The following is a 12,673-nucleotide window of genomic DNA, read 5'->3' on the forward strand; positions in this document are numbered from 1 at the left end:
ACTCTACTCGCTAGACCATACCTGTCGCAGCGTTCACCCCAGCGGCCTTGTTCCTCGCGTCCCCTCAGTCCGGCTCCACAGCTGCGTCCCAACCTGTCGGATCGCACTATTACAACAGGATCCGCCGAGCAATAGCATCGGAACCAAACCGGAATCCACCATAAAGAGGGTGATCTAATCGACCTCCACCTCCACTCTTCCATCTGGCCACTATGCCATCAACAAGACCACGACATGAGATCCATGACCAGAGCTCCGAGTTGCCGAGGATGCAGGTGATGGTGAGTCTGGTCCCTTGCTCTCTGCATTTATCCGCACACTCTGAAGCCACCACTTAACCGCTTCAGATCGTCTTCATCACCATCGGCATCATGTGCTTTATCGCGACGCTCGACACGACATGCGTCTCCACGGCCATGCCCAAGATTGCCGCCGACCTGAACGCCGGCGCGTCGGTCACCTGGGTCGGTACGGCCATGCTCGTTGCCTCCACGACCTCTCAGGTCATCATCTCGCGCCTGAGCGACATCTTTGGGCGCAAATCCTGTCTCCAGGTCTCGCTCGTGCTCATGGCGTTTGGCAACGTGCTGTGCGGGTTCGCAAAGACCCCGGCGTGGCTGTACGCTGCGCGCGGCGTAGCGGGTCTGGGCGCCGGCGGGATCATGAACCTGTCGCTCATCATCATGTCGGACGTGGTGAGCCTGCGCGACAGAGGCAAATACGTGTCGTTGATGGGCATCCCCACGGCGCTGGGACTGGGGCTGGGACCCGAGATTGGCGGTGCGCTGGCCGAGCATGGCGGCGGATGGCGGTGGGTGTTCTGGGTCACCGTGCCCGCCATGGTCGTCGCAGTGCCCGTTATCTGGATCTGCCTGCCCTTGAAGCCTGTGCCGGGCAACTGGAAGGAGAAGGTTCGCCAGGTCGACTGGGTCGGGTCGATGCTCAGCTTGGCGGCCTTTGTCCTCATCCTCGTCCCCATCTCGGCCGCTGGTACCTCGTTTGCGTGGTCGTCCGCCGCCGCCATTGCAATGATCACGGTCGGCAGTGTCATCTTCGTCTTCTTCCTCATCACGGAACACTTCCACCCCTTGCCAGCCATGCCGTTGCACCTGTTCAAGAACCGCACCGTCGCGCTGGTGCTGTCCACAAACTTCCTCGTCGGGATTGTTTGGTTTGGCAACTTTTACATTGCGCCACTGTACTACCAGAACGTCCTTGGCTACTCGGCCGTCACGGCCGGCGCGCTCATGCTGCCGCTCCTCGTGGGCCAGCTGTTTATCATGGTCGGGGCCGGCATGGCGGTCAAGAAGTGGGGTAAATCGCGCACGATGATTCTTGTCGGTTACTTTATCTGGACGGCGGGACAAGGCATGCAGATTGCCTGGCCAGAGCACAAGAGTATCGCCTTGATTGTCATTGCCCAGTTGATCCAGAGCGTCGGCTTTGGGCTGACGTCCCAAACCACGCTGGTGCTCGCCCAGGCGAGCTGTGCGCCGGCAGACCGCGCCGTCGTCACGGGAATGAGGGTAGGTTGCTTCATAGTCACTTTACCTACGCCTTACTGACCATCACCCAGAATGTGTTCCGCAACACTGGCGGCGCCGTGGGCCTCGCAATCGCCAACGCAATCATCAACAGCGTCTTTCTCCAGAACATACCCGCCGACTTGCCCGCAGCCGTCAAGGCCGACCTGCACCAGAACGGCTTTTCGCGTCTCGAGCCCGTCCCCTTCGAGCAGCGCGACGAGATCATCCACGCATACTACCTCGGTATCCGCGACGTGTTCATCATGTACACGCCTGTCGTGGCTGCGTGCTTCGTCTTGATCCTCGGCGCGGCGGTGAGTGCACCACGATGACAGGTCTCATACATACGTGGCTGACAGAGACTCAGGATACCAACTTTGCGGCACCCAGCACCGTCCCCACCGCTGCCCCCGCTGAAGAGACGGCCATCGAGATGTCGGCACCGCTAGACAAGGACGCCGCCAAGATGTCGGACCGCGACTCGGACAGCGGCCACGACGACGCCGAGGTCGACAGCAGTGGCGAAGAGCACAGTGCCCGGGCCATCAAGGTCATATCCAACAAGCACACTGCAGTCAACGGCGGCGGCGGCGGTGGCGACCCCGCGGGGCGGTCGTCCCTCGACGCCGAGGCGGCCAACACTGTCGGTCCCATCCATTCATCGGTGTTTGAAGAGGTCGTGGACTCGCGCCCGGCCACGCCGCCGCGCACGCTCTCGAGGAGGAGCAGTAGGGTGAGGAGGTAGTCTCTGCGCTGCTCCCGTCGCCACACGCAAATCGACCATGACCCACACCCGTAGAGGCAAAAGGCGCGACAAGACAAGATAGAGAGAGCGAGAGAGAGCGAGAGAGAGCGAGAGAGAGTGAGAAAGAGAGAGAATAAAAGACGGTCAGAAGATTCCAACATGACAAGGACATGTATACGCATTCTCAGAGACACACTCGTCAGATCGGACGGATGGGCCCGACTGCCTTTTGTGGGACAGCACCGTTCAGAGAAGACACATACACACTGCGGAATGTGTGTGTGCGTTTCTGCTGAACACGCCGATAGTGCAGATCGCGAACAACTGTATGTGGGTGATGCGATGGCATGGGCGTGATTCGCCACGCCTACAGAGCTACAGACCCGCACATGCCGCACAGCCACATGGCCGCTCGCACGAGAAGCTCTGCCAGGTTGCCGAGGTCTCGCCAACACACAGCGGCCAGCGGCCAGTGGCCGCTGGCCTAACCACAGCTGTGCAGCTGACGGGGGTTGACGTGTGTGGATGTCAGATGACTTGACACCGCGCGACGCAGCGGTCAGTGAGGGCTGTGGCGGTGGCGCTTGGCATGGAGCAACGTCTCTGGTCCATTGTGCTAAACCTAGGAGCTAGACAACTAGAAGGAACCTGTAACTGTAGATGGGGATAGCTGAGGAAAGGGATGGGGGCAAGGCCAAAAAAACGGGACTGAAACTGTATCATTTCGTGCTACAAGTGGGTTTGGGTGTGTATGTGGCGGGCCGGGGGGTGGGTGGGTTCTCCGGGGGTTGGGCTGGGTGCGATGGGGTGCTGACTCGTCCTGTAAGTGCGAGTCTTCCGGTATCATACATGAACTCCTAAGTCTGCTGGGGGTCGCGTCGTGCACAGGCGATAGATAGGCGCAAGGTCCTAGGCCTATGCGGCGGCGGCGGCAGGCGCGGGGACGGCGTCCTGGGCGTGCTCCGGCTCGGGGTCCTGTGGCCTGAACAGGTCAGCCAAAGCACCTTGAGGTTACCTGCCAAAAGTACTCACACAGGCGACGACGACCGGAAGAAGATGGTGGTGCAGTACTTTTTGCGGTAGCGTGTCGAGGTGGCCACTCCGAGGGTGCCATTCTTGACTGTGACGTGTCAGCTACTGCGAAATCCAGTCTTCGCATAGCAGACTCACTCGCACTGGCCATCAAGTGACCCAGGACAGTGTGGTTCGGAGTGGGCAAGATGGCATTGTCGTCGGTCACGACCTGGGGTTCGACGGGCATGGGGTCCGGACGACGCTGGGGGTCCGAGTTGAGAATAACCTGGAGACGCTGTCAGAACAAAGAACAACGGCTAAGAGAGGCCTGCCTACCTTTTCCAAAATACGGGGCAGCTGAGGAGGCTTGGGGACTGGCGAAAAGTACGGGGTGGTGCTGACATACTGCTTGAGGACGTCGGGAGGGAACATTTGCGGCAGCTCCTCGAGGTACTGGTACAGGACGAGCGGGGCAGGAATGTCCGCGGTCCACTGGGCGTCATCCATGTCCTCGGCCTTGTGAACGGGCTTTGAATCCATGGCCCACTCGGCGGCCATCTCGGCGTCCGTCTTGAGTGCCTCGACTTCGATCCAGTTGACAAGCGTGCCGTCGTCGTCCGTGGCCGTGGGGATGGCCTTTGAGCAGCGCCAGCTCTCATCGACAATAAACTTGAGGCGGTACTGTCCAGGAGGCAGACGAAGGATGGTGTTGAAGTCGTGCGTGCTCTTCTTCAACTTGATCCTTCCACGCCAGTTGTCGGCAAAGTTGCCCGTCACGTAGACGGCCTTGCCACCGCCATTCCACTGCACAGGCACATCCACCATGCCATCGCTGGGAGCTCCGACAGTGGCGGGAGCAGCAGCAGCAGCAGCTGGTGCTGCGTTGATGCCGTCGACCGGCCTGGGCGTGGCCGTCACCGTCGGCGGCGGGGGCGTAAGTCCCGTGCGCAAGGGAGTGTCGACGGGCTTGACTTCGGGTCGACGGGTGGCGGACGGGGGGTGTGGCCGATCGAGGCCTGGGAGATCGGGAGCATGGGCACGCGGCGACCGGATAGGAATGGGCTGGGAGGGAAAGTAGGTTGAATTGTCGTTGACGGGGACGACGGTGATATCGCCGCCGGCGCCGCCAAAGGCTGCGACTGTCGCTGGGTCGACCTTGGACATGGGCGCCAATCCGCCCGCCAGTGGCGACGACACACGACCGCCGAGCGTGTTCTGCCACTTCTTGCCAGTGCTGGGTGGACTAGCTGTCGCGCCGGCAGCGGCAGCACCTTTGCCTCCCGCCGTTCCCACCGCCGCCGTTGTCGAGTTGGCGAGGTGGTTGGACGTGTTGGTTGCGGTGGTCGGCACGGGGGCGGCTGGTGTGAATGCCAGCTTGTTCAGGTCGGGCAGCTCGAGTGATTTCCTCCTACGAGGGGACCCAGGACGCGCACCAGACGGGGACGTGGGGTTGGACGTCTGAGGCGAGACATGGCCGCGTTGCGGCATGGGTAGCCGGAGGTTTGGGGCGTGTCGCCGCGACGTCGAGCCCGAGCGTCCGAGGTCGGAAGCGCCTCCTTGGCGTGCCGGGCTCCCCGCATGGGAAGGAGTGTTGCCCATGGAGATGGAGTGGGTGGGTGGGTAGGAGTGAGGGAGGAAGAGAGGACGATGCTGATTAAGGATGGTGGACAAGGCGTCGTCGAGATGGGTGTGGATGTAGTTGCAGTGACGCGCTGGTGCCAGGCTGCCAGGCGGCGGGGCGGCGGCGGCGGCGGGGGCAGGGGACACTGGCGGGCGATTCGCGTGTTGCCTTTTTGGGTAGTAAATGGGCAGTGTCGCTGTTGGCGGACAGTCGGAGCTCATATGGTTGGTGTGTGTTTGGACAAGACGACGACGACAGACAGACAGCAAACCCACAGGCTAGGACATGCATTCGGCAACTAGCGAGAGAGAGGCGCGTGCTGTCTGTTACTCGTAGCCCCGGCTCTCTCCCCCTTGCCCACTCTTGCCACAGGATGGGTGGGTGGAGCTGCATCCAAGCGGCAAGACAAGTGCGGGCTTGCTGTGGCCAATCGACGAGCATTGCCGCCGTTCGGATCGTCACCGCCGCCAGTGGCTTTGTGGCTGCACAGTTGGCATGGAGTCTTGGTGCCAACGCGACCCGCAGCAGCAGCCGCCGAGATGGCTTCTCCTCTCGGTTAGCTAGTCAGCCAGTCCACAGGCCACAGGCCACAGGCAATGGCTCTACTGTCATGTATACATGCACGGCTGGGGCAAATGCTTATGGCCCGACCGGGTTTCATTGACCCATGGGGGGTTTGGCGTTGTGCACCCAGGGTGGTGTGGGGAAGACTGTTGAGGCACACAAGAGTGGGGAAGCGCACAGGGAGAGAGCGAGAGAGAGCGAGAAGTATTACCGTGTTTGGCCGCACTGTCTCGGTGCGACACACACTCTGTTCTGCTACACAGCACTACTCGCTGCCGACCCCTCTCTTAGATGACGATAAGACCCTTTTGAGCGATACCCTATATTTGTACGAGGTTGTGGACACGACACGCGTACACGGGATATCCGACGTCCGACGGGGTGAGTGATACAGATCCCTCCGCTTACAGGCCAAGGCGTTTTTCACGCAAGACGCGAGTGTCTGAAGTCGCGTCTGAACGACGGGGGTCAGTACTTGAGCTGTTGCACTACTGATGCACTTGGCACGACTCTCTCTGCCAGTGTTGTGCGTGCGCAGAGTGAATTGGCCCCCCCAGGAGATATGGCAGGAGGCCAGGAGGCCAGGAGCAGCGCCAGGAGACAATCAGGATGCAGGAGGACATGCAGGACACACACCCCAACCCCAGGATCCGGTGACGCGTGCGGGGTTGAGTGGGTGCAAGAAATGGTTACGTAATGTATCTTGTTGCCGTCACCCACCCCTGCCTGCCAGCCAGCCAGCCAGCCAGCCCGCATTCCAGGACGCCGCGCTGCCCACAGCTTACCAGCCGCCGCCGCCGCCGCTGCCGGGGGGCCTGCATCGTTGACCGTCTCCTGTGCTCGGTTGGACACTGACTGGCGCGCACACACCACAACGTCGCTCTCTCTCTCACTCTCTCCATCTGCTATACTCATCATCACACACCCTCTTCTCTCCACGAGCCCCACCACGGTCCCACCCAACTATACACCGCTGCTCTCAACACGTCGCCTCCCTCACCGTCACCCCATACACCTTCCCCCCGTTTCCCACCGTCCACACCGGCTGCAATGGCCACCCGTCCGGCTCCGCCCGTCCCCTCGGGGCGGTCCAGGCGCGATGTGCCGCCAGGCGCTACAGAGCCCCGCGCTTCGCGTCCCAAGCCCCGTATCGGGCAGTACATTATCGAGCGCACGCTCGGCACAGGAAGCTTTGGCAAAGTCAAGCGTGGGTGTCGCCGTGGAGCCCAGATGTCAAGAATAGAGGGGCAACTGGGGGGCAACTGTGAATACGTCGCTGACAACCAACACAGTCGCGACCCACGCGATTACTGGCCACCAGGTCGCACTCAAGCTCATCAACAGGAGCAAGATCACGACGCCCGACATGAACGCTCGTGTAAAGCGCGAGATCCAGTACCTCAAGGTCCTGCGGCATCCGCATATCATCAAGCTGTATGTTGTCGCACGCTGACTTGGCGCCGCGAACGATAGTGCTGACGCTGGGACTACCTAGTTACGAGGTTATTACCACGCCCACCGACGTCATCATGGTCATGGAGTACGCCGGCGAGGAGCTGTTCAACTATATTGTCGCCAAGGGCAAAGGAGGGGTGGGTAACAGACGTGGCTGTGAACAAGTGCTGACGCATTCCAGATGGACGAGAATGAGGCCAGGCGGTTCTTCCAGCAGATGATTGGAGCGATCGAATACTGTCACCGTCACCAGATTGTGCACCGTGATCTCAAGCCTGAAAAGTAGGTGGACGCGACCGTATACCATTTCTAACCTGCCGCAGCCTGTTCCTTGACTCGCACAACAACATCAAGATTGGAGACTTTGGGCTGTCCAACCTGATGACGGACGGCGATTTCCTAAAGACATCCTGTGGTTCGCCCAACTATGCCGCACCCGAGGTCATCTCTGGCAAGTGAGTTGCTCTGCGCTGACCTCCAAATGCCTATGCTAACTCGCAGGCTCTACTCTGGCCCAGAAATCGACGTTTGGAGTGCTGGTGTCATCATGTATGTGCTGCTGTGCGGCAAGCTGCCATTCGACGACGACCACATTCCTTCCCTCTTCAAGAAGATTGAGAGCGGTATCTACTCGATGCCATCGCACGTCTCCAAGGAGGCCCAGCACGTCCTGCGCCGCATGCTCGTTGTCGACCCCGTCAAGCGTGCCACCATTGCCGAGATTCGCCAGATGCCCTTCTTCCTCGAAAACCTCCCACACTACCTCCAGCCCCTTCCTCCCACCCCTTCCATCGAGCGCTACCCTGCTCTTCCCATGGACGACCTCAGCACCCTGTTGCTCATCAACGAGGGCCAGGCCGACCCAAAGGCGCTTGCAGAGTCCAAGGGCCTAAAGTGGACCGAGGACCTTGGTATCATCGACCCGGAGATTGTCAACGAGCTCCTCCAGAAGATCACCACCTACACAGAGCCTATGGTGTGGGAGGCTCTGCAGAAGCCCGGCGACAACCAGGTCAAGGTTGCATACCAGCTCGTCCGTGACCACAAGCGTATCTTGAGGGACTGTAAGTGTCCGCCGGAGGGGGAACAGACAAACAGCCTACTGACCCACGTGCAGCCATGTACGGATTCGACGACGAGGATCAGTCCGCGATGGAAGACTTTTTGGCGTCGTCTCCGCCAGCGTGGAACGCCGAGATTCCTCAAAACAAGCCTCCCCCCGAGGAGGAGAATGGAGACGTGGACCTTGAAGAAGTCGACCCAGAGATCCAGGACATTCCCAACGCCCACTTTGACGTCCTCGACAGCAGTCTTCCAGGCAAGACAACGCCGACGTCGAGCGACTACCAAGAGCAGGAGGCCGCGGAGCGTGCCGCTCGCGCACTTCTTGCACCCACACCAGACGTCCCCGTGCTCGCATTTGAGAACAAGCCACTCCAGAAGCCTCGCTGGCACTTTGGCATCCGCTCTCGCTCGCCGCCAATGGAGGTCATGCTGGAGATTTACAAGACGCTTCAGCTCCTGGGCATGGAGTGGCGAAAGAAGGACGGCATATCACTACCGGAGATCGGCCCGGTCCCTCCCGGAGGCTACACGGAGGAGGTTGAGGAAACGCTGTGGAAGTACCGCGAGGATCACCCAGACCGGGAGCCCGTGGCGATGGGCAAGAAGCCACCAGCAAAGAAGGAGGCGGCAGCGATCGACAAGTCGGCGCAGGGCCTCTTCTTTGTCGAGACGCGTGCTCGTTACGGCGACGTGATGGTAAGTTTTTGTCATGTTGACTCCTCAAACTAACAACCAGGTGCGGATGGACCTGCAGCTGTACCGCGTCGACGACCAAAACTACCTTGTCGACTTCCGCAACATGGGATACTTCCCAGTGCACGACAGCGCAAAGCTGAACGGCGCACAGCCAGAGTCTGCGGAGCCCGGTACATCCGTGGCCTCGGCAAACGCGGCCGCGACAGAGCGGCTCGTGGCCGCTGCAAAGGCCAAGGATGGCACCACGCAGATTGGCGGTGTCTCTGGACCCTTCCATTTCTTGGAAATGGCGTGTCAGCTCATCGCCGAGCTGGCGAGTGGGTAGAGTTATTTTGGCCAATATCATATAGCATTTTGGATATTTGGACCATCATCACTGGCCGTGTGCGTTCTCCTCGGGCGACGAGAGCTTATAGAACGTTCATTTTTGTAGCTTTTATCCGCGTTGTGACTGTGCTTGTTCATACCGTGCAGGAGGGCAGACTTCTGACACCCTCTATGGAACAGGCGTGCGAGCATGCATGCATGCATTAGAGGTTCTGTGGGTTCTGTGCGCGCAGCATGTGCGGCCCGGTGAGACGTGGGACCTGTTGGTGGCTTTTGCAGGTGACACTGACGATCCGTGCTGGTGGAGGGGAGGGGATATGGGTGGAGGTCGGCCCTTAGAACAACGACGACACGTATAGAACACCAACAGCCATAATTGTTCGTCAACTCCAATCCTTCTTCTTCCCAACTTTCTCAACCCGGCCCAACCAACTGCCGTCAGCGCAAGACCCGTCTGCGGCTTTCTTGCAATGCGGTCTCTTCTCCATTCGCTTCTCCTGGCATTCCTGGCCCTCGCGAGCTGCTGTGCCGCCCTGCAGGCCAACCTGGCCGGCGTGGTCGACTGGCACAAGCAACAAGTCGGCCAGCCGCTCCTGGTCCCGACCCCGCCGCGCGTGCTGGCCAACTCGACCTCGCTGATGGCAGTGACAAAGAAGAATGTCTTGGCTCGCATTAACAGCCTCACGGGCGCCACTGGTGGGTTGTTGGCGGTGTCGGTGTTCAACGAGACGCGAGTCGGCGCGCTGACGACATCGCAGTCTGGAGGCAGGAGACCTCAGAGGACGACCCGGTTGTGAGCTACCATGTCTCTAACGACGGCGGTGAGTAATGCACATCTGGGATACTGGGACGGCCTACGCGTGTGGCACAAGCGCAACTTTGCCTCTGGTGTCTGCGTGGACATTGTCTCCCCCCCCCTGTCGCTTGCACTTGCCGAGCGCAGCTGACGGTTCAGGCGTTCTGCTCCTCTCGGGCCCCGGTGGTGCGACCGCGCGTTACTTTGACCTCGAGACCGGCGCTATGAAGTGGGAGCGTACCCTCGCCAAGGCGTCCGATGCGGTCGCCGACGCCCCCATCTACACCGGTACCGATGCCATCTTCTCCGACGACGCCGTGGTCATTCTCTCGTGTGGTCGCCACGTCACCAAGATCACCACGGCCACAGGCGCCCACCAGTGGGGCTGGGGCTTCCCAGTCAAGGGCCTGGCAACACACCTCTTTTCCTACCTCCAGATCCAGAATGGCCAGGTTGTCGCCATGGCGCGCACCGAGGAGCCCAACGCGGCCGCGGCGCACCTTGTGCTCGACCTCGACAGGCTGCTGCCCTTCTCCGACCTGAGCTATGTGTCGTCCCTCAGCAAGCACATTGAGTCCTACCTCGTCAAGACTGACGAGGGCCAGATGCGCGCCGTCTGGACCGAGTACTCGCGCGTCCGTGTCGCCGAGCTCATCGAGGACGGTACCGCCGGCGAGACCCGCGACACCCTTCCCGGTAACGGCAAGCGTTTCGAGAAGCTCATCGACGTCGGACTCCGTAACGAGGGATACATGCTGGCGACGTATGAGAGCGGCACCGTCGTGGTGCTGAAGGTCGGCGACAAGGCTGAGATTGTCCACGAGCTCGAGGGATCGCGGGACACCAAGGACGGCGCGCCCGTCTTCTCTGCTGCCCAGCTCCCTGGCGGCTGGTTCATCTTCGCCCGTGTCTACTATTCGTTTGCCGAGCAGAAGATGATGGTCCAGAGCGTGTTCGTCCGCGGTGACGAGGTGTCGACGTCGACGTACCCTATCGACTTTGACATGGCCAACGACGGCGCGGTCGAGCACGCCGCCATCGCTTCGGTCGACGGCCACCAGCCCTCCCTCATCCTCTTCACTTCTACCTCTGCTATCCAGTATCACGCCAGCGCCGACGTGGGCGTCAAGTGGACCCGCGAGGAGAGCCTCGCCGATGTCGTGGACGTGCGCTTTGTCGACTTGGGCGAGCCCGAGACCGAGGAAGCCCTCGACCACATGGTTGACGAGTCGTTTGTCGGCCGCGTCGTTCGCCAGGCTATCGAGATCAAGAACCTCCCGGCCTTTGTGCTCCGTTTCGTGAACCGCATGCTGGACTCGTCTGCCGTCGTCGCCACCCCGCCACTCTCCCCCGGCCGCCTCCACCGTGACGAGTTTGGCCTCCAGAAGCTCCTCGTCGCCGTCACCCGCGGCGGCAAGGTGTTTAGCCTCGACTCGGCCAACGGCAACATTGTGTGGTCGCGCAACCTCGGCTTCTTCTCCCAGACCGGCCCCGAGCTCGAGGTCACCAACGTCTTTGCCACGCGCGAGCTCTCCGAGACCGGAAACCCCCAGGTTGCCATCCTCGCCGCGCGCACGCGTGACAGCCAGGTCGCCACTCTTGGCTACCACATCGACGCCTTCACGGGCGACGTTGCCGGTGACAAGGACCCCAACTTTGGCATTCCCCTTGGCAAGGAGCTGTTCTCGGGCTCCCCCAAGACAGCCTTCCTCACCCACTATGAAAACTGCTGCACGGGCAACCGTGTCGTCGCGGTCGTGGACGCCGCTGACCAGCTCTACATTTTCCCCCCTTGCAAGAAGGTCGCCAAGGCCGTCGAGGCCGAGGCGGACCGTCTTTTCTACTCTGTCCTTGACCGCGCGCTCGAGGGCACCACTCTGCGCGGCTATGCCCCCGCCGTGCGTAACGAGGACAACACCTTTTCCGCTGCCGAGCTGTGGGCCCGCCCCTTCCCCGCCCAGCTTGTCCTGGCCGCCACTCCTCTCACCCCTTCGCAGACGGCCTCGTTTGGCCGTGCCCTCGGCGACAAGTCTGTTCTGTACAAGTACATGAACCCGCACCTCATTGTCGTCACTTCCGTCTCGCCCCTCACTGCCCGCGGCCACGTCTACGTTGTCGACTCGACCACCGGCACGACCATCCACGAGATTGAGATCTCGAACGTGGTCGGCGAAAACGTCCAGGCTGCCATGGTCGAGAACTGGCTGGTGTACGCGTGGCAGGAGGGCCAGAACGGCGAGGGCGTCGGCGGCTGGCGTATGGGCAGTGTCGAGCTGTTCGAGGACGGCAACGAGAAGAGTGCCGGCCGCTCGACGCTCGAGTCCATCCCTGCCATCAAGGCCATTTCGCAGACGTTCATCCTCCAGCACCCCGTGCGCGCCCTGACGTTCTCCACGTCCAAGTTTGGCGTCACGTCCAAGGACGTCGTCTACCTCAACGACAAGGGCCAGGTCGCTGTCCTGCCCCGCCGTGTGCTCGACCCGCGCCGCCCCACCGACAAGCCCACCAAGGCCGACCAGGACGAGGGTCTCGTGCCCTACGCGCCTCTGCTGCCGCACCACCCCACCGCGGTCCTGTCGCACCAGTACCGCCTCATCGGCCTCGAGCACATTGCCACGGCCCCCGCGCTGCTCGAGTCCACCTCGCTGCTGCTCGCCTATGGCCTCGACCTGTTCTGCACCCGCGCCGTCCAGCCCAGTGGCACCTTTGACATTCTCGGCGACGGCTTCAACAAGCTCCAGCTGCTCGTCACCCTCGCCGTCCTCGGTGTGGGCGTCGCCGTCGCGCGTCCGGCCGTGGCCAAGAAGAACCTCCAGTTCAAGTGGTTCTGAGGAGCGTGTTCTTTTTAGATCAAGGATATCAAT

General features: G+C 61.2%; 4 protein-coding genes across 4 annotated transcripts; 3 read left to right on the forward strand and 1 right to left on the reverse strand.

The window, feature by feature from the left end:
* Positions 1-212: 212 nt before the first annotated feature.
* Positions 213-2,271, forward strand: EHS24_000720 (uncharacterized protein; the record flags this gene model as incomplete). Its single annotated transcript, XM_028616541.1, has 4 exons — positions 213-281; positions 348-1,526; positions 1,577-1,840; positions 1,894-2,271. 4 exons carry the CDS (start codon positions 213-215, stop codon positions 2,269-2,271), a joined length of 1,890 nt encoding a protein of 629 aa, XP_028480398.1.
* A 915-nt stretch (positions 2,272-3,186) lies between these two features.
* On the reverse strand, positions 3,187-4,884 carry EHS24_000721 (uncharacterized protein; the record flags this gene model as incomplete). Its single annotated transcript, XM_028616542.1, has 4 exons — positions 3,187-3,253; positions 3,304-3,391; positions 3,442-3,571; positions 3,622-4,884. The coding sequence occupies 4 exons, from the start codon at positions 4,882-4,884 to the stop codon at positions 3,187-3,189; spliced, it is 1,548 nt and encodes a 515-aa protein (XP_028480399.1).
* Positions 4,885-6,520: 1,636 nt separating this feature from the next.
* On the forward strand, positions 6,521-9,011 carry SNF1 (ATP binding; the record flags this gene model as incomplete). The annotated part of the gene is made up of 8 exons (XM_028616543.1): positions 6,521-6,677; positions 6,763-6,904; positions 6,966-7,062; positions 7,107-7,207; positions 7,249-7,380; positions 7,427-7,989; positions 8,043-8,686; positions 8,727-9,011. 8 exons carry the CDS (start codon positions 6,521-6,523, stop codon positions 9,009-9,011), a joined length of 2,121 nt encoding a protein of 706 aa, XP_028480400.1.
* A 472-nt stretch (positions 9,012-9,483) lies between these two features.
* EHS24_000723 (uncharacterized protein) lies at positions 9,484-12,640 on the forward strand (the record flags this gene model as incomplete). Its single annotated transcript, XM_028616544.1, has 3 exons — positions 9,484-9,709; positions 9,772-9,834; positions 9,969-12,640. The coding sequence occupies 3 exons, from the start codon at positions 9,484-9,486 to the stop codon at positions 12,638-12,640; spliced, it is 2,961 nt and encodes a 986-aa protein (XP_028480401.1).
* Between the last annotated feature and the right edge of the window lie 33 nt (positions 12,641-12,673).

This window comes from Apiotrichum porosum (assembly GCF_003942205.1).
Source record: "Apiotrichum porosum strain DSM 27194 chromosome Unknown scaffold_1, whole genome shotgun sequence".
NCBI lineage: Eukaryota > Fungi > Basidiomycota > Tremellomycetes > Trichosporonales > Trichosporonaceae > Apiotrichum > Apiotrichum porosum.